The 20,776-nt window shown below is 39.4% G+C and overlaps 1 protein-coding gene across 1 annotated transcript in view; it reads right to left on the reverse strand.

Moving 5' to 3' along the window:
* AKAP11 (A-kinase anchoring protein 11) overlaps positions 1–20,402 on the reverse strand; it is a 75,051-nt gene extending 54,649 nt beyond the window's left edge. The window contains 3 exon segments of the mRNA XM_007948193.2: positions 2,298–2,414; positions 11,727–11,836; positions 20,351–20,402. Coding sequence (XP_007946384.2) covers positions 2,298–2,414; positions 11,727–11,836; positions 20,351–20,402 — 279 coding nt within the window.
* Positions 20,403–20,776: the final 374 nt, after the last annotated feature.

Genomic DNA, 20,776 nt, shown 5'->3' on the forward strand with positions numbered 1-20,776 from the left:
CCGAAACAAGCTAGAGGCTTCTTCTGACTCATGCAGCTGCTGACGCATCCAAGATCAGCAGGTAAAATGACAATCTCAAGACTGGCAGGCAACACAGCAAGCCACTGGTTCAAGTCCAGGAACTGGAGACAAAGTCTAAACCAAATGTAGAATCCTTTCTATAGATACTGGAAGCAAGCCACACCCCGAAGGCAACTCTACTTCAACCGATTAACTGCTCACAGCAGATTCCACCATGCAGATAATTACGCCATGTTCAATCTCATCATGGGGAATAACTACATCAAGCTGCCAAGTCACTCGAAATCACAGCCCAGTCAAGTTGACATACAACCCTATCCACCACAAAAAATACAAGGAAATACTTGATGTAGGAGAGAAGTAAGTGAGTAAGTTGTGTACATCTTACCCAAAACTCACTAACAGTCTCAAGTAGCAAGGACATCTTAATTTCAAAGATGAATTTATCACTATTTCACTTTAAAGGAAAGCACTGAATTTAAAATCAAGAAAATTAACAATAACCAAAAAAAAATGAATATAAGAAATAAGCAAATATTTCATTTCAGAGCAGAAAAATGAATTATTAAAGTACCAACTATGAAATACAGTTAAGACTCATTTATTACAGTGCTATGTCCAATGAATGGTTAATAATGCCTATACATTAATGAATAAAGACAATTATGTTATCTGGTATTCTTAACAGGTACTTCTAATACATGTATAAGTATGTAGAGATTTTAAGCTACTCAAAAATAAATCATTCATACACTCCCTCGAACAATCAAGTATGGGAGAAGAGAAGGGCAGTGTTTACATAGGGAGACAGCTCAGGGGGCAGGAATACATAAGCAAGAAGGACACAGGGTTTGCTTGGGAAAGGGAGCTCACTTATAGTAGGTTACTTGGATGGGGAGGGAAGAGGAGGGATTAATTTCAGGCTAGTTGGGGCCCACACACTGATGAGGGTAGGGGGAGGGATACACGGGAAGGATCTGTGACCACCATGATAACATTAGGAAATGGGAGGATGCTGAATTGTGCACACAAGAGATAGACGACAGACGCTAATACCAACCAATGTGTCCACAATACTGCATTGTCATAAACACACAAACACCTGAGAGGATCAGATGGAGGTCAGTGAACAGGAGTATACTCTAGACCAAGGATAGATTCAGCTGAGGCTAATCTTGCCTCACCAGTGATACAAAATACCTGCAATCCTTACAGAAACAACAGAAGACAAACACATAGTAATCCCTCACAGACAACCAGACTCTACTGGAGAGAGATCCAATAGATCTACTAACTCAGGACCATAGTACTGGGGGACACCAGACTCAACTGGCACAACAAAATACATAAAAGCCTTGCTCTACATCCTACATTGGTGAGTAGCAATTGGGGTCTTTTAAAAGCTTTCAAGCTGCTATCTAAGATGGAGCAACAATCTCCTAGCATCGGAAGCGAAGAAGAAAGCAAACAAAAAAGGGCATTTGGAAGCAATCGGCCCTAGGACATAATGGCCCTCGAGACCAGAAGAACTAGATGGTGCCTGGCTACTAATGCCAACCACTCAGGAAAGGATCAAACCTGGAGATCCTGGATAGAGTGGGAGGGAAAATGTGGAACAAAATCCAAAAACTCAATAATGACCAGAATTACTGGTCAGATGAAATCTGGTGAGACCCCCAATACTATGGCCCTGGAATACATTCTGCACCTGGAATAAAATGCACCCCCAGGGGCTGGCTCTCAGCCCAATAGTTAACAAGATGTACATGCAGACCACTCAACCCAGGATGACGCACCCATATACTCTATGGTAATACATCCCTTACAGCCATAGACCATGGGACACCAGAGGACCAACATTCAAATTGAGGAAATGCAGGACAAACAGGAGTGCATAATTATGAGGGGCACAGGGGAGGGTTGCAGGGTAGGGAGGGCAGGAGACTGGGTTAGGGTTGGACATGGTAAACGGGGAATGAAACTAAATGTACATGTAACACTGAATGTAAAACAAGTTCTTAAAATTAAAAAAAAGAAAAAAAAAGGACACAGGGAAGAGGTGGCTATGGGGAGGAAGTGGGAAGACAGCTGTCACACTGTGGGGAATTGTGGTCAATGTCACGAAGCAAAATGTGTATGAAATGCTGTATGGAAAAATGAATCAAATCACAATACACATTAAAAAATAAAATAAATAAAATGTTCAGTCCTTCAAAGATGTATGAAAATACATTGTGCATTATTAAGAAAGGGTTTAGAAAGTAGTAACACCAAACCTCAGTCAAACTGGCATGTTCATCCTGCTTCAAGCTGTCCTCTGCTGATATACTGCATAATTCCTTCTCACTCTGTAATAAAGACTTTACAGACTGGAACACACCTTCACTGAAGCTCTGAAAGAAAAGACATCCTTCATTTATTTAATTCTAAAACAAGATAAAAGGTCCTGGAGAATAATATTCTAGTTTTAGATAGTGTCATAAATTTGCCAATGAATATTCATCTGGTGCCTTTTGATAATGTAAGCAGAACTTAATTCTGCTAAGAAAAAACAACAAAAAGCTCTTATATACAGTTGTCGCCTGTCCAAAACACATAAACCAAATCTAGGCACTCAGATCACTGGAAGACTGTCATGCCAGAATCACTTATGTGACCTACACTGAAATCTGACAGGTGGGTGTCTAATTCGCAAGCCACTGGGGGAAGCCAAGCAGCAACTTACTTAAGGGGTGAGATGATCTGGAAGCTACAGTGACACATGCTAATGAGAGTAATTATGCCCATAACAAAGCTGGACATGGAAAAATGAGAGGAAAGAAGCAAAACTAAGGTTTTTCAAGGGTCTTAAGGAAGTTGTCTGAGGAAAGATATTTCAGAGAGGAGGAGGGAGACACAAGTGCCAAACAACAGAAGGGAGGAAAAGTTACATAAAGAAAGTGACAAGTATTATCCATAGCCAAAACCCATTGCCAATGAGTTGATTTCAACTCATTATTTAGGAAAAAAAAAACCTTACTGTCATCTGTTTGTTTCTGACTCGTAGCAACGGCTACTGGGTTTCTGAGGCTGTATATCTTTACAGAAGTAGACCACTGCATCTTACTTTTGCAGAGCGGCTGGTGGGTTTGAACCACTGACTTGCCAGTTAGCAGTCAAATCCCTTATCCAAATAGAACATTACTTTCTTCCATCTTACTCTGTTCCCACTGATTTGTTGATCTGCTTTTCTAGCTGTACCTATGGAAATCATACTCATCCTAAGACCTGTGAAGATTTTTCCAATACCTTAGTCATAACAAATTTCTCTCAAAGCTCCTACTGTATTTACTGTTTGCATTACAATCATTTAACCTATACTGCAACATATTGTAATTACTGTGCTGATTAGACTTGTCTTTCCCACACATTAGACAAACCACTGAGGTCAGAGACTGTATCTCACTCATTTTATCTCCTCATATATCAGGACCTTATGTATTACAGGAACACAATAAATGTTTGCTAATTTCAATAAATTAAAAATGAATGAAAATCTTCCATCTGCAAGAAAGAGATACCAACATGAAATCAAATAAAGGCGGAAAAAAAAGATGTAATGTTAAATTTGAATTTGAACTATCAATATGAACTCAGATCATATGTCCCACTTTTTTCATGGAAAGGTCATGGAAGCAAAAGACCTTAGTAGTAACGAATGTACCCTGCACCAGAATTTGATTTCTCAATACCATTCCCCAACAAAAAGCACTAGAGTTCCTTAAAAAAAAAAAAAATGCTTGGTTCCAGGACTGAGGCAGAGAAAGTATGAGGTGAGCCTAGAGTATCTTACTGTGCAAAACTGCAAAGAAGTGCTCAAAGAATAATTGGGTCCTTTCAAAAGAGCAAAGTAATCTACTTAAAGGGGTTCCTACTGACCAAATTTGGACCAATCTGGGCATAAGAAGAATAAAAATGGTCATGGATTATACCTACTAATTTTTTTTAATCTTGTTGTTGTTGTTGTTATGTGCCGTTGAGTCGACCCCGACTCATAGCGACCCCTCCTTTGGGTTTCCGAGGCAGTATCACTATGGAAGTAGGACTGCCCAACCTTCCTTCCGAGGAGTGGCTGGTGGGTTTGAACCGCCAGCCTTCTGGTTAGCAGTCAAGTGCTTTAGCCACTATGCTACCAGAGCTCCCTTTTTAATCCATGAATCCATTAAAAAAGAGTGAAGGAGACAAACTCTTCTTTACATAAGAATACTAGATGACAAATAAAGATGGAAAGACAATTAGAAAATCCCCTCTATAGCCCCAAAGTAACAATTTGCAGTGTAGTAAATTACTTTGTGTGGCTTTTCTACCCATAAGTCTTTGTAAACTCCAAGGTGGGATTTGCTATGAGCAACTGAGGAGCTCCTGATTGCTGAAGGTGTCCACTTGGAGTATTTCTGTTGGGAGTGGCACAAAACAATGTTCTGGGAGGTGCCCACTCTCTCTCAGGTGCTTAGAGTTCTGATGCTGTAATTGGCTAGTTTGACCACCCTGCGGGCTCTAAAGGAGACCTCCTGGAGGCAGAACTCTTTCCGACTGCTGGTGGAAGAAGACGTGCTGCCGAAAGAGACATGCACCCCTGAAAGAGACATGTGCTGCTGGGAAAGAGACGCAAGAGACACACATCGCTGAGTGAGACACCAAGGGACCAGCACTGCTGGGAAAAAGACTGGGAGAGACTGTTGGCCGAGGGACGGTGGGCTGGGAGAGAGACTGAGCGTTCTTCCTGAACTTGAGTTGTAGCCTGGTGCTTCCCTAATAAACCCCATAATCTGTGAGTTTCTGTGTGGCCACTGCAGTGAATTATCGAACCCAGGAAAGAGGTGGTGGGTGCTTTGGGAGGAACGGTTGGAGCAAGGGCTGGAGGGAGGCAGCATGTCTGGCCTTGCAGTAATAGGCCTTGGTTTACTGCTGGTAATCCTGCCTTCCCCTCGTAGGGTTAGAGGAGGTCAGAACATGTGGCCTCCTTGACGTTTTAGCACAATTTGATTTCAGAAAGGATCAAAGTCTCCTAAAACCACGGGGTTAAAAGCTGAAAAACAGGATACTCACACAGTATCACTCTTCACATTACTTATTAATTGAATTAAATCCAAAAGGATTATGTCCCTTTATACTGGAGATACCTGGTAGTTACAAATGTAATCCAACTGGTCAAGCCTGGAATCACCAGTATATATGCCTCTTGATCTGACAGCCTGGAATAAACATCTCATTTCTGAGATATTCCTGCAGAACCTAATTACAGGGAAAAACAGATGAACCTAGAATCTGGGGATGTTCTATAGGACTACCAGCCTGGACTCTTCCCAGAGACTCACTGTCATGAAAGTAGAATCAAGCACTGGGGATAGTCTAGATTGGAGGAGATCAGACACACAACAGCCAAATGTCATGTGTAAACCTTGACTGAATCCTAGGTAAGGGCAAACGTATTTACAAGGATATTTGAGATAAATGGGGGAATCTGCATATGGACTATATTTGCATGATGTTACTGAATTAATGGGAGTCCTTGGGTGGTGTAAATGGCTAAGCACTCAGCTGCTAACCAAAAAACTGGAAGTTCAAGCCTGCCCAAAAGCACCTCGGAAAAAAGGCCTGACAATCTACTTCTGAAAAATCAGCCACTGAAAATCCTATGGAGCACCGTTCTATTCTGACACACATGCGGTCACCATGAGTCAGAATCAACACAACAGTAGCTGGTAGTGAATTAATGATTCTCAAATGGGTGATGATGGTGCTATCATTCTTGAGATGTGTGCTGACATATTCAGAAGCAAAACACAATAAATGTCTGCAGCCTACTTTCACATGGTTTGGAAAAAGGGAAGTGTATGTATATACATGTCCACAGAAGAGAGATGGAGTGGATATGGTATCATAACAGAAGGGTGGAGTAGATTTGGCAAGACGTTAACAGAGAGTGAATCTAGGTGAAGAATATAGGGGTATTCATTGCATTGTTTTTATTTTCCCAACTTTCTGCGGGCTCAAAAATATTCTATTTTTTATTTTAATTATTCCATTAATAAATGGCAGTTTTCAGTCTAAGAGACAAATGTGAAATCAAACAAGGAAAAAACATGAAATGTGAAATCTGAACTTTAACTAACAACATAAACTCATAATATTGTTAGAACAAGGGCATTCCTTCCTATCCAGATCCTGATTTCTAAATATTATTCAGAGTTCATTAGAAAAATAGCCAATTCCAGGTTGGGGAAGAGAAGTAGAAGGTAAAACTAGGTCATCCTGTTGTACCAGAACGCAAAGAAGCACTCAAAGAATTATGAACTTGAGACAAAGGACACATAGACCAGCTTGGAGGACTCCCAGAGACCAAGTCTGGAGCAATCTGGGCAACTTAAAAGGAATGAATGAATGAATGGTGAATGAATGAATGACAGTAAGTAAATAAATAAAAGACTGCAAAACATGGAATTAAAATCCATGAGCCCAGAGCAACACTCAAAACTAAATCGATCAATAAATGAATGAAGAAAGGGGAAGAAAGAAAAGAGAAGGAAAGGAAAGGAAGAAATAAACTCATTTGCCAAGTCATTAATCTGAAAATTAGTCAATCAAGGGCATTTATCCTGATTTTATAGGAGACAATGTGGTTTATCCAAGGTTAACGAGGAAAAGCTCTTCTTTAAGAAGAACGTCAGCTAATAAATACAAAAGGAATGACAGAATTAGGAGAATCATCATTTTGTAATTCCAATGAAATAACACACTCAGGCAAGGGTCATCGAGGGATGCCAAAAACATTAGGTAAAAGGTTGTTGGGAAAAACAGGATCTTTGCACATGGTCCACTTATTATCCTACAGTTACTTACTGACTAAAAAGCAGCAAATGCACTTTCACAATGGAGCACTCAGTCAGGGTTACCACCTTAATCAACTGATCAATTTAGGATCACTGACAACAGGAAAACCCGAATTCTATTCTCACATCACTGTATAAAATATTCTTGCCCAAATGTTTAATCTGAATTCAATTAAGCCTTTACACCTAACTTCCAGTTTATATGAAATACAGAAATGAGAGGAACAAGTTAAACAGCACCATGAGAAAACAATCAGACAAATGCAGACTGTGGGGCATTCTACAAGAAACTGGGGGCCTGGTCTCTTCAGTCAGTCAGTCTTAAATTAAAAATATAATTTAAAAAAAAGGGAGAGGAGACTGTTTCAGACGAAGAGAAATGTTAAGTCGTAATTGGCATATGTAATGAAGAGCCTAAGAGCCTAGACTGGACTCAAAAAAAGGGACTGCCAGGGTGGGGGCAGGCTGCAGAATTATGAAATACATTTTAGGGATAATAAAGGAAATCTGAGTATGGCTGAGCATTAGATATTATGGCATTTTAGTTAATTTTCTTGGATGTGATAATTATATTATTATGCGCCAGGCTGCTGTTATTCCGGGTGAGGAGGCATTATGACTGTAACTTTTCAATGTTCTGCCAAAGTGAACATACATACACACACAGAGCAAAAAAGACAAAATATTAGCAACTGTTGAATACAGGTGGTACGTATGTACGTTTGTATGTGAATGTACTATGCTTTGACCTTTTCTACATACTTGAAAATTTTCATTATAAATATTACAAAAAATGAATGAGGTAGAAATTTGGTTACTTCTGATTTTCATAACACCTAGTTCCCCCTAAATATTCAATTTATCTCTATCAAAATACAGTGAAATCTAGAGAATTCAAATACACCTTTCAATTTCTGTATTAGCCAATAGAGCATCAGAGGTGGTATACCCAGTACAACATAAACAAACAGTATGTAATATTTAGATCCACATTACTTTTATCCAGCAGAACTTCAAAAAATGCAACTAAATTCAAATGAAATCTTTACCTAGTACCTAATACAGATAACGTGCTGAACAACAAAAGATAGTAAAAGTATGGTAGTGTTGTGCTTAAGGCACTTGACTGCTAACCAGAGGCTGGCAGTTCAAACCTACCAGCCACTCCTTGGAAGGAAGGTGGGGCAATCTACTTCCATAGTGATACAGCCTCAGAAACCCAAGGAGGGGTTGCTATGAGTCTGGTCCGACTCAATGGCACATAACAACAAATAAAAGTATGAAATTTCAGCTGCCACCTAATTGCTTATCTCAGCCAACAAGGTAAATTCAAGTCAAATGAGTAGGTAGTATTATGCTTGGAAAACGTCACCAGCTCACTATTTGTGTGTGTGTGTGTGTGTGTAAATGCATAAAGGAGCTCTGGTAGCAGAGTGGTTAAAGGATTCAGCTCTTAACCAAAAGGTTGGCAGTTCGAATCCAACAGTGGCAGTTCGAATCCAACAGCTACTCAGTAGGAGAAAGATGAGGCTCTGCTTCCATAATGCTTTATAGCCTTGAAAGCCTCTTGGGCAGTTTTACTCATCATAAAGGGTCACTATAACTTGGAATTGATTTGATGGCAGTGGATTTGGTTTAAGTATATGTGTGTATATTACTCAGTTATAATTATTCATTTAAACCAATTGGTTGAATTTAATTATTAATTTAAAGCTATGGATCTGTTTATATGAAAAAGAAAGTATAATAAATATACTAGTATCTGAAAAGTATAAACACAGAAAAAATAGTTTTAGTGTACTTTTCTCAGATTAAGAAGTGGACCTATTAAATTTACAGGTACTTAACCTGAAAACATAAGAGTACGAATATTAGTTAAAAATACAATTATCACACTGTTTAGAAAGAAGTTTATGGCTTCTAACTTTGCAGACATCCTGCAATCTTAGAGTTACCAGTCAAATCCATAATGTTTTCTAGCTCTCTGAAGAAATGAATGACTAGAAGAAAAAGCAGCCTGTAAGCTTACAGAAACACTAACAATTAGAAATTGGAAACAACAGCAAAAGAGATAGGCGTTATCATAAAGAGGGAAGGCATGAAAATGCTGCAATAAAAGAAGTCAAAGATTGATTTAACATGTAAGGATTGGTCAACAATGCCATAAGATGCAAATTATGATGTCTAGCAAAGGGGCTTACATTCTCCTCTTCTTCCTTTAAATAATGCGCCCAAAATTTTAGCTTGGCATATGGCTGACCCAATAGACCACATTTTCCCATTTCCCTTGTGCAAGATTAGCCATGTGCCTTATTTCAGGCTAATGGAACGTGAGCAAAAGTCATGGTACAAAATGTTCCCCTGCACTTCCTCTCCTTCCGCTTCGACAGTCCAGAACAAAATCTAGATGACCCAAGTTTCAACCACACAGTTGCTCCAGAGACAACACTAGGAAATAGTACAGCAACAAGATGAAAGCAATGTGGGTCCCTGGAATACTCTGTGGAACAGAGCTGACCTACTAGCATGGACACTCTGCTCTAGACCACAACAGGAGAGAAAAATAAACTTCTGTTTTCTTTGAGTCCCTGTATTTTTGCAACCTGGGAGCTCTTGCAGCATAGTGCCTAAGGCATTTGACTGCTAACCAGAAGGCTGGCAGTTCAAACCCACCAGCCACTCCTCGGAAGGAAGATTGGGCAATCTACTTCCAAAGGGATACCGCCTTGGAAACCCAAGGAGGGGTCGCTCTGAGTCAGATCCGACTCGATGGCAGTGAGTTTGGTGTCGGTTTATTTTGCAACCTCGCCTATACTGAGTGTAAGCACTTGGCTAGAACTTTAAAGAAAATATTACTAAGGTGGTATTACAAAGAGCTATGAAGGAGAATGGAGAAGTGGAAACAGCAAGTAAATATTTTGGGTATTTGGCTATAAAAGAAAGTACAAAGAATATGAATAGTACCTCCTAATAAAAGTAGAGTCAAATGCAAGTGTTTGGATTTTTCTTAGTTTTTTTGCAGTTGTTTTAGGTTAAAAAAGAAATATAACATCCTACTTTGATGAGTAGCAACTGGGGTCTTAAAAGCTTGCAAGCAGCCATCTAAAAGGGTTGTCTGAACAAAGAAAAGTAAAGAAAATATAAGACACGTGGAAACGATTAGTCTAAAGGACCGATGGACCACATGAACCCCAGCCTTCACAATCCTGAGACCAGAAGAACTAGATGGTGCCAGACTAAGACTGCTGACTGTTCTAAAAGAGATCACAATAGGAGATGCTGGATAGAGTGGTAGAGAAATATGGAACAAAACCCAAAATCATTAAAAAAAAAAAAAAAAAAAAGGCTTACTGGTCAGAAAGAGACTAGTGAAATCCCGAGACTAAGGCCCTTGGTCACCCTTCAGATACAGAACTGAACTTACTCCCAAAGCTGTATTTTCAGTCAAACAACAATAGACAGGTCTACAAAATGAACAATAACCCTAGGAAGGTAGACACTCCTTAGAGCAGCCAAGCATTCAAGATCAAAAGGGCAGCATCTGCCCAGGGACAAAGTTCAGATGGCAGAAAGGGTTAGGAGAGGAGGAAGAATGGAAATGTGAAACACAGGAAAGAAGTAGAAAGAGTGATGTTACATTGAGATTGTAATTAATGATATGAAATAAAATATGTGTGAACTGTTGAATATAAAACTGATTTGTTCTATAAACTTTCACCCAAATCACGATAAAATGATTATACACACACATACAACACACATATGTACATTCTAAGGTAAATAGGGAAAAGTGAATGGCAAGGATTACAGATACTGTGAGGAGAGAGAGGAGAAAGCCATGAAAGACTGGAGAAGTAAGAACAATTATTCAGTGCCTAGTGCTAAGTACCATACAAGAGACAGAAAAATTATTCATTTGGCTTCTGCCCTCAAGGAGCTCACATTCTACTAAAGGAACAGAACATAAATAATGCAACACAGCATGACAAGTGCTGTAATAAAGCGAATAGTTGCACAAAGGAAAGACTGATTAACTCTGCTTGGATATAAACAGAAATGGAGATTCTTGAGCTAATTAATAAAGCAAGACTAGGAGCTCACACTCTGGTAGTATAGTGCCTAAGGCACTTGACTGCTCACCAGAAGGCTGGTGGTTCAAACCCACCAGCCACTTCTCGGAAGGAAGGTTGGGCAATCCTACTTCCGTAGTGATACTGCCTCAGAAACCCAAGGAGAGGTCGCTATGAGTCGGGGCCGACTCGACGGCAAACAACAACAACAACAACAACAGGAGCTCACAAGATGGGACTACTAGATAAAAAGAACAATGACACAGATGTCAAGAAATGGAAACATAACCAAATTGTCTTGAGAGAAGATGAAGTAGGTTTCTTCTTCAGACCAGAAAGGAAATACATATAATTTGCTCACAACTGCTTACCCAGTATCTAGCATACTGCCTGGCATATGATAAGCATGCAAATTCGTATTTGCTGAATGAACAAACAGATGTTAGCATTTTGGGGTAAAGCTGATGGCATATAAGAATGTTCACACTTACCCCTGATAGTAATATTACTAAAAAGGAAACGGCAAAACTATCTGCTGAGAAGAAATGGGGAGGTGCTATGATCTTTAGGAAATAAAGTTATCTTTGTAATTTCATATTACTATTTTCAGACATGCCCATCTTGTAGTAGTTTAATAACATTACTGATTTAAATACTGAGTTCACTTAAAAACAAGAATATCGTAGTTAACAGGCTTCCAAAAAGAATGGTCAACATTTTTATTAAAACTATCATGAAAAGTAACCTGCCACAGTGAACTTACTTTTCTGAGAGATGCTCTAGTCTTCCTGTGACTCTTTCTGAAAGTGTGGAAAGTCGCCATAACTATACTGCAGTTGTTTACAATCAGTGAAGAGTCTATCTATGAAACATCTGGAAAAAATACATTAAAAGGAAATAATTTATTGATCTTAGTTATTCAGACAAGTATTGCATCCTAAAATAGTTTCTTTAAATCCAGTAATAAAAAAAAATGAGTCCTAAAAATTTACTTAGCAATTCAACATGAATATCTGGAAAGTATATGAATACTAGTAGCTTTATGAGATTCAAGGAGCTCTGGTAGCCTAAGGCATGTGACTGCTAACTAGAAGGCTGGCAGTTCAAACCCACCAGCCATTCCATGGAAGGAAGACTGGGCACTCTTCTTCTGTAAAAATTTACCTCCTCGGAAACCCAAAGGGGGATCACTATGAGTTGGAATATACACAATGGTGGTGAGTTTGGCTTTCTTTTTTTGGTTTACGAGATTCCAGGTTATTGCAAAACTATTAGTTACAGTTTTAGAATAAAGTAGTTTACTTTATTCATTTATTAATCTCACTACGTTTCTTGATTGTATGTCTTCAATAAGAAATACAAGAATACCTCGTTTTATTGTGCTTTGCAGATACCACATTTTTTTTTAAAAAACTGAAGGTTTGTGTCAACCCTACAATGAACAAGTCTATCAGTGCAATTTTTCCAATAGCATGTACTCACTTTCAGTTTCTGTGTCACATTTTATAATTCTCACAATATTTCAAATTTTTTCATATTGCTACTACACATTTAAAAGACTACAGTATAGTGTAAACATAACTTTTATAGGCACTGGAAAACCAAAAAATTTGTGTGATTCACTTTATTGCGATATTCACTTTATTGTGGCAGTCTAGAGCCAAACCCGCTTATCTCCAAGGTATGCCTTATCCAAAAAGCCTTTTAAAATCTGAAAAAGAAAACATTATCAAAAAATCCCTACAGCAACAGATGCTGCTCTAGACATTCTTATTTCTTGGGCAGAAAGATCTGACGATACACAGATGAGAAAATAAAATCTATACAAACCAAATTTAGATCATATGAAGAAAACCAAATTTCTTATAAAGGAAGCTTAAGACTCAGTGACTACAGTTTAAAGAACATCCAATATAAGTAATTGATAATAGTACTTAAAACACACACATCTTAGGAGAAATTCTAAAACTAAGTCTTAACTTTTTAACAATACTTTACTAAAATACCTTGGCAAGCTTAAACCAACCCGAGGCATTAACCACTCAATATTCATACTTGGCCAGAGGAAAACTGCCCATTCATTCAAAATCTACTTCTGCTAGACACTATGCCAGGTGCTATGCATACATTCTAGAAGTAAATGCATAACAAAATAGCAAAGGATGTGGTATGTGGGAAATGAAAATATACTGTTGTATAGTTCCTACATTATACATAAAGTAATGTTATCTGAAGGCTATGAGAAGTTAAAGTCACCTATTAAAAACCCTAAGGAGCCCTGGTGGTGCAGTAGTTAAAGCGCTCAGGTGCTAAAAAAAAGATCAGCAGTTCAAACCTACCATTGCTCCGCAGAAGGATGTGGCAGTCTGCTTCCATAAAGATTACAGCCTTGCGAGCCCTATGGGACAGTTCTACCCTGGCCTATAAGGTCTCTATGAGTCAGAATCAACTCCACAGCAATGGGTTGTTTTTTATTTCTTAATAAACCCCAGGGCAAAAAAATACATAAATAAAACAGAGTAGTATCTAATAAGTAAATGGAGTGAAGGTGATGTTAATCCCTTTTTTTATAGATGAGCAAGCTAAAGCTCACCTTCAGAGGGCTGCTAGAAGAACGCAATTAAATAGTATGTATAAACACAGTGACTGATAAAGTACAAAGAAAAATGTTCTCTCCTTCCTTAGGTACAGACCTGCTGTTTGACTTACAAAAACCAAAAAGGCCACCAGTACTGGTTACTATATTTCTTTGGCTTTCAAAATAACAGAGTAATTGGTCATATAAAAAAGACTTCATTCAATACGATCTAGTTGACTACTTAAGATACTTGCTCCTTTAGCTTCTGCCTTTTTACTTTTTAACCCTGAATCAACCTCATTCTTGTATTCACAACATACATTTTATTCTCACCTCTACAGAGTTTCTCAACCTCATCACTAATGCCATTGTGAGTCAGGTTAAGTCTTTGTTGTGGAGGGTTGTCCTATTTATTGCAGCATACTTAAAGCATCCTTGGCCTCTACAGTAGCATCCAGTCAGTTGTGATAACCAAAAATGTCTTTACACTGCCAAATATCCCTGAGAATTTCAGGGTAAGGGGAAAAACTGCCCCTTGTTGAGAACTACTGCTCTATTTCATCACTTACAATAATACTTCATGTCCCAGCTGTTATTGTTGCTAGCTGCCACTGACTCACTGCTACCTCAAACACAATGAGATCGAACTACTGTGATCCATAGGGTTTTCACTGGCTAATTTTTTCAAAGTAGATCAACAGGCTTTTCTTCCTAGTCTGTCTTAGTTTGGAAGCTCCATTAAAACCTGATCAGCATCATAGAAACAAGCCTCCATAGACAAATGGGTGGTGGCTGCACATGAAGTGCACTGGCTAAAAAATGAAACTGGGTTGACTGAATTAGACTATACGTAGTAACAACATTCAACTCACACACTTATCAAGTGTCTGGGAAAAGCCCCTGAGTTTCTGGGGCTTACATTCTAGGGGACCATGTCTGCATCCCCAAAGGGCCTCATACATAATAAACAATCATATATCTACCAAATTGAACAAGACAGAAGGAAGGAGAAATTTCATCAAGGATGTGAATTTCAGAGGGGCATTAGGTGGCAAGATTGACATCGTTAAACAAAAAAATGTCTAATGACTTTTTGAGAAATTAATCCAGGGATATGTGTTCTGCCACCTTTATTTTCTTAAGCATTCATAGATAAAAGTTATTGGTCTTTCTATAGAATTCCATGTTAGCATTCACATCTTCTAATGTATTTTTGAACCTTGACAGATATTGGTATTCAAAGTAATTACATGGGCTTAACTGACAAAGCATTAAGTGTGAACTGCTGATGACTCCAGAAGTCCCTGCACAACAACAAACTTTTAAAAAAATAATAAATAAAATCTTGCCGCCGTGCTTCAATGTGAATATGCTGTATGCTAGATGTTAAAATAATGTTCTTAATCTTATATATCTAACCTCAGCCTACAGAATTAACTGCTAACAAAAAAAAACATGTTCAGAATTTTAACTCTGTAACACATTTCTCTTTATCAGTGACATCTGGGACTCCATGATTCTAAGAGTGTATTTTCTCTTATTTAAGAGAAACATTCCCTTATACACATTTAAGCAGCAGTTCTTCCAAATAGTACTAAGGCACTCCCTGAAAGTAAGGCCCCAGGAACGAATGAATGGATCAAAGGAGTGCTTTGCAAATGACACAGCGCTTGGCACACAGCAGGCATTCTTTTGGGCTGCAGAGAACCTACTGACAAGATATAAAAGGCCTGACAGAGAAGAGTGCTGTTGTTCTTATGTGCAGTTGACTCAGAACGACTCACAGTGACCCCTCCCCTTGGGTTTCCGAGGCAGTATCACTACGAAAGTAGCTTGACCAACCTTCCTTCCCAGGAGTGGCTGGTGGGTTTGAACTGCCAGCCTTCTGGTTAGCAGTCAAATGCCCTAGGCACTACGCTACCAGAGCTCCCTCAAAGAAGAGTAGGAAAGGCAATTTTAAGATTTCAAACCTGGTGAGCTGAAGAAAGGCAGAACTCCTACCAATTTTAAGGTAACTGGAAGATAACGTTTTATGTCAATATGATATCCAAAATGCAATTAAAAATTATAAAATTAGTTGGGGTGGTCAGAGCCAGATATGTTAATCTAGGAATCATCTCTGTATACAGATCTTCAAAGCTGATCCTAGACACTGAGAAAGAATAGAAAATCAAGTGAGAATCAAAGAGAAACTGCAAATGATAAAGGGGTCCCAGGGGGACCACATAAACAAGGGACCACTAAAAAATGACAGTCTAACAGGTAAACAGAGCTTGAAAAGAACCAGCGGAGAAGTGTGAAGAAAGTTTTAGGTATGGAGTAGTCAGCATTGGACATCTTTACTCCTCAAGGGCAAAAATGGTATTTTCATCCCTAGATACCTGAGAAGGCCACAGTACCTGACATACAGAATGCACTCAATAAATAGTAATACCACATCCTTAAATTGTGCCTGCTGCCCACCAGGCACTATTTTAAGTGCTTTACACGTAAGAATTCATAACTCTCCTAAAAGTAGGTGCTGCTCTTACACCGATTTTACATAAAAGGAAACTGAGACACAAATAAAAAAGATTAAACTTTGGATCTGGCTTGATCATTACAAGCTCAGAACAAGTTCACTGTGAAATTACAACTGCAGAATGTTAAAGTACACCAGAGGTGCCCTCATTTCCTCTCTGTCCACACTCCTTTTCTTAGAGACCTAATTGTACCCAGTCTGGGAAGTGCAGACACAAACTAAAGTTTCTCCCGTGATTTTTCCCAGTCCTATCTTCCCTTATACCTAGTCAGCTGGGCTAGAGATAGACCTGACCAAAGTCCAATCAATCAGATTCCCTCTCCAGGAATCTGGATTGAGATAGAGATATTTTGTACGGAACCATACTGCAAAATCACAGTCAGTCTGGATTGGGCAGCAAGGCAAACCAAAGTTTCATGCAAACCAAAGTTACCGGAAAGCAGAAACCAAGAGCCTTTAAAGGGAAGGCCAGTCCGCAAAGAAACTGGGACAGATACGTAGGCAGTAACGGAGACACAGACCATGTTCCCAGAGAAAAACTGAAAGAACATCTGCCTGATGATTTTCTGTTTCCCAGGACGCTGAGCTGGACCTCATGCAATAGAATTCAACGGCAGTCCAACAATCATACATTAAATGTTTTTACAGAAGCTAATTCAAGCAAGTTGTTGTTCCTTGCAGCCAAGTCATCCTCAAGCCATTGAGACATCAGAGAAAAAACACTAGGTAAGCAGATTCCACCATTCATCTGTCAGTTTGTCATACTGTGATGGCTTCTGTGATGCTATGATACTGGAAGATACACTACCAGTATTTCAAATACCAGCAGGGTCACTGACGGCTGGCAGATTTCAGCAGAACTTCCAGACTAAGACAGACTAGGAAGAAAGGTCTGGTGATGTACTTCCAAAAATTAGCCAGTGAAAACCCTATGGGTCACAATAGCATATTATCTCACATAGTGTTAGAAGATGAGCCTCCTTGGTTGGAAGGCACTCAAAATACACAGTGGCAGCAACAACACACTAAATTATACCTAAAAATCCTAAAAATGGTGCAAGACCCCAAATATCTCATTCTGTTGTGCATGGGTTCTCCCTGAGTCGGAGCCAACTTGGCAGGACCTAACAAGCAGCAGCTTCTACGTATCCCTATGTTCTTCCCAGTAGTTTTCTGAGGTGGGTATTACTACTTTCATTTCAGGATGAGGGAAATGAGGCCTAGGGATATTAATTAACAGATCTGTCTGATTCCAAAACCCAAATTCTTCACACTATATTTCATTTTCATTCACGTAGCATTGTGTCTATTTCACACCACTCCATCATTTATTTTTTCCATGAAACAGTCTCATATTACTCCAAAATTGTTAACTTTTTTTCTTCATCAGTCTCTAATAGATACATTTCAAATGACTTTACCCCAGTAAGTACTTGAAAATAAAATTAACTTTTGTATATAAGGATGAGTAGATGAATAAAGACATTTGGGTCTATTGAGTCTGTTTGAAACTGATAATGTAATTTCTGGGCGCTTCTCCCACATTATCAGTTTATATATCTTTAAGTCAAGCCCAAAAGGAGCTCTGGTGGTGCAGTGGTTAAAGCATTCAGCTCTTAACCAAAAGGTGGGTGATTCAAACCCAGAAGCCACCCAGGGGAAGAAAGATGAGACAGCCTGCTTCCGTAAAGATTTACAGCCTTAGAGATCCAATGGGGGTCGCTATGAGTCAGAATTGACTCAAGTGCAGTGTGTTTAGTTTTTTGGTTTAAGTCAAGCCCAGGCTAGGCTTAGATCTTTTCCTGACTTGTCCCCAGCTCTTATTCCCTCCAAGTGTTAAGTGGTTGATTTTATTACTAAAAGGCAGGCCACTAGAAAATAATAATAAATCCACTTACCAAAGTAATCACACAAAGTTACCTCAATTACTTTTCGAAGCAAAGACAAAGTAATTTCTATATCCTAAAAGTCTGAAACTATTGCCAAAAAGGTTAGAAAGATCATAAAAAAAAAAAAAAAAAATCCATTTTTTTATTCCTGAAAATCAGTTTACCAATATGGAATGAGACTGAACTTTTCTAATCTACACTGTTTTTTATTTTTTGCTCATTCACAAAAGAGCAATTTCTAAGTTTTTCACATTTTCTCCAAGGTTGGACATAACTCTTCTTGCCTATTCATAACTGGAAAACTCTCTTAAAATGACCTATAATATATCATCTGAATCGATTTGATTTCATTTTCAAGACAGTAAGCTTCTGGGATTTAAAAAAATAAGTGTATATATTCATTTATATAGAGAGAGCTTTTCTTTAAGCCTTTAAAGGCAAAGGAGTACTACTTCAGCTTCCAGACTTTCTTGGGAGCTCAGAGCCTAGAGAATTTCTCACTGTGGTTCTGAATGTTAAACAACTTCTATATCCTGAACAACTGGGAAAGATCACTGGCCTAGGGGTATAAGGCTACATCTTTATCAACAGTGCAGTTACTAACTACAAAAAATAGCATAGAAGTTATACAGCATATACCATTTTGTAAAACTGTAATAAATATATATCTAATAAAACACCTATTTTAATGTTTCTTACATGTTGTGACATTAATTACCTACATCATGTTGTTGAACTATCACCACTCTATCCCTTTCCAACTTTTTCCAAACATTCTCATCTCTCTTAAATTACTGTTACTCACTCCTACAATTAATTATGAAATTCACTGTCGATTCTGAGATCACACTTTTGCTTCAAGGAACAAAGTATGAATAACCACTGGGGCAATGGTTAAAGCATTTGGCTGCTAACCAAAAATTCAGAGATTCAAACCCACCAGCCTCTCTGCAGGAAAAAGATTAAGCAGTCTGCTTCTGTAAAGATTTACAGCCCTGGAAACCCTATGAGGAAGTTCTACTCTGACCTACAGGGTCACTATGAGTCGGAATCAACTCGATGGTGGTGGGTTTTTATTTGGAACTGTGTATTAAGAAAAGTTCATTAAACTGCACTATTTTAACTGACACCGATCATGCAAGGCACTATGCTGTGATTTATTCTAAAATCATAAACAAAACAAAACAAACCCATCTTTGTACTACTGTTGTTGTTGCTGTTATGTGCCGTCAAGTCCTCTCCGACTCATAGCGGGCGACCTTATGTACAACCCAGTCTTGTGCCAGCCTCACGATCCCAACTATACCTGAGCCCATTGCTGCAGCCACCATGTCAATCCATTTTGTTGAGGGTCTTCCCCTCTTTCGTTGACCCTCCACTTTAACCAAGCATAACATCCTTCTCCAGAGAATGGTTCCTTCTGACAACATGACCAAAGTAGATGAGACAAAGTCTGGCCATCCTTGCTTCCAAGAAGCATTCTGGCTACACTTCTTCCAGGACAAATTTGTTCTTTCAGCAGTCCACAGTACTTTCAGCATTACTGAGGATCATGTATTTTTTTAATACTTTGTATTTTCTCTTTTCAGATATATCAAAATCATACTGGTCAGCCTAATATTCTTAATAAGGTGAGAAGCTAAGAAAAACTTAAGTATTTTGCGAAGCTGAAAAGAGAGCCAAATTTTTTAACCCCAGTTAGCACTAACGCCATTAGATAAAGGTCTCAGTATTTCTCATCCTCCAATCCCTTAATATCTGAAGCTAAATTACCTCCAGTTTAGTAAGGTTTTAGAGAAGGAAAGCAGAAGAAAAGAATTGGTACCACGTTCTATTACTGTGCTTTAGATTTGACAGTCATGGTCATTTTGCCAAAGAGTTTAAAAAAAAAAAAAAAAAAACCTTGGGTTACATCTACGTATTTTTTACAAGGCAGCCTGGAATATGATACCCAATCAATTTGGAATACTGGATAAACCCAAACTCACTGCCTGCAACAGAATTTCAACTCCTAAAGACCAGGCTGTGTTTCCAAGTCTGTATCTTTACGGAAGTAAAGCAGACTGTCACATCTTTCTCCCGCAGAGCGGCTGGTGAGTTCCAACTGCCAACCTTTTGGTTAGCCGCCCAGGCTTAACCATCACGCCACCAGGGTTCCTTGAAATACTAGACAGCTACCATTTTAGCCATTAGCAGTTCAGGAGAGAATTTTACAGCAAATCCAAATATCAATTCTCTGAAGTGCTGCCTGACGCCTTCCGTGTCTATCACAATATTTGGATTGTGTCTGGTTCCAAGACTCAAAGATTCTGACAGTGAGGAGGCTCTCTGGAGACAAAGTGCAACGTCCTCCTGCATATGCTCCTGTGGTCGCACTAGAAACACAAACCAGCACGTACGGAGGGTCCCCGGCTCTGACGACATCCCTGAGATAGAAATTGAACCTGTCATCCAAAGGAGTGGCCGCTGCACCGCCACAGTCCGGATTCCAGGTATACCCGCCTCGAGCTCTGAGGACACCCACACGGCGCAGAGCCTTAGGCTTCCTCTCTCCGCGCCGCTCCTCCCGCCCTCCTCCCACTGCCGTGCGAAGGCGCAGCTGTCTGCGGCCCCGAACCGGAGCCGGGCAGCGGGCGGAGGGGCTGGGGCGCCCAAGCCGAGTCGCCCGCCCATCCATCCTGGCCCCACACATTGCCGCCTCCAAAGCCAACTAGCTGCTTACGCCGCGGTAGAGTCCGCGTCTGGCTCACCTGGGGGCCGCAGCCTCCGTAGCTCACAGGCATGTCACCCGCCCGCAACGACCAGCCGCGCGAGCCGGGTAAGCA

The sequence above is a fragment of the Orycteropus afer genome, unplaced genomic scaffold (genome assembly GCF_000298275.1).
Source record: "Orycteropus afer afer isolate SDZICR_OR568_19922 unplaced genomic scaffold, OryAfe1.0 scaffold00207, whole genome shotgun sequence".
Taxonomy (NCBI): Eukaryota; Metazoa; Chordata; class Mammalia; order Tubulidentata; family Orycteropodidae; genus Orycteropus; species Orycteropus afer.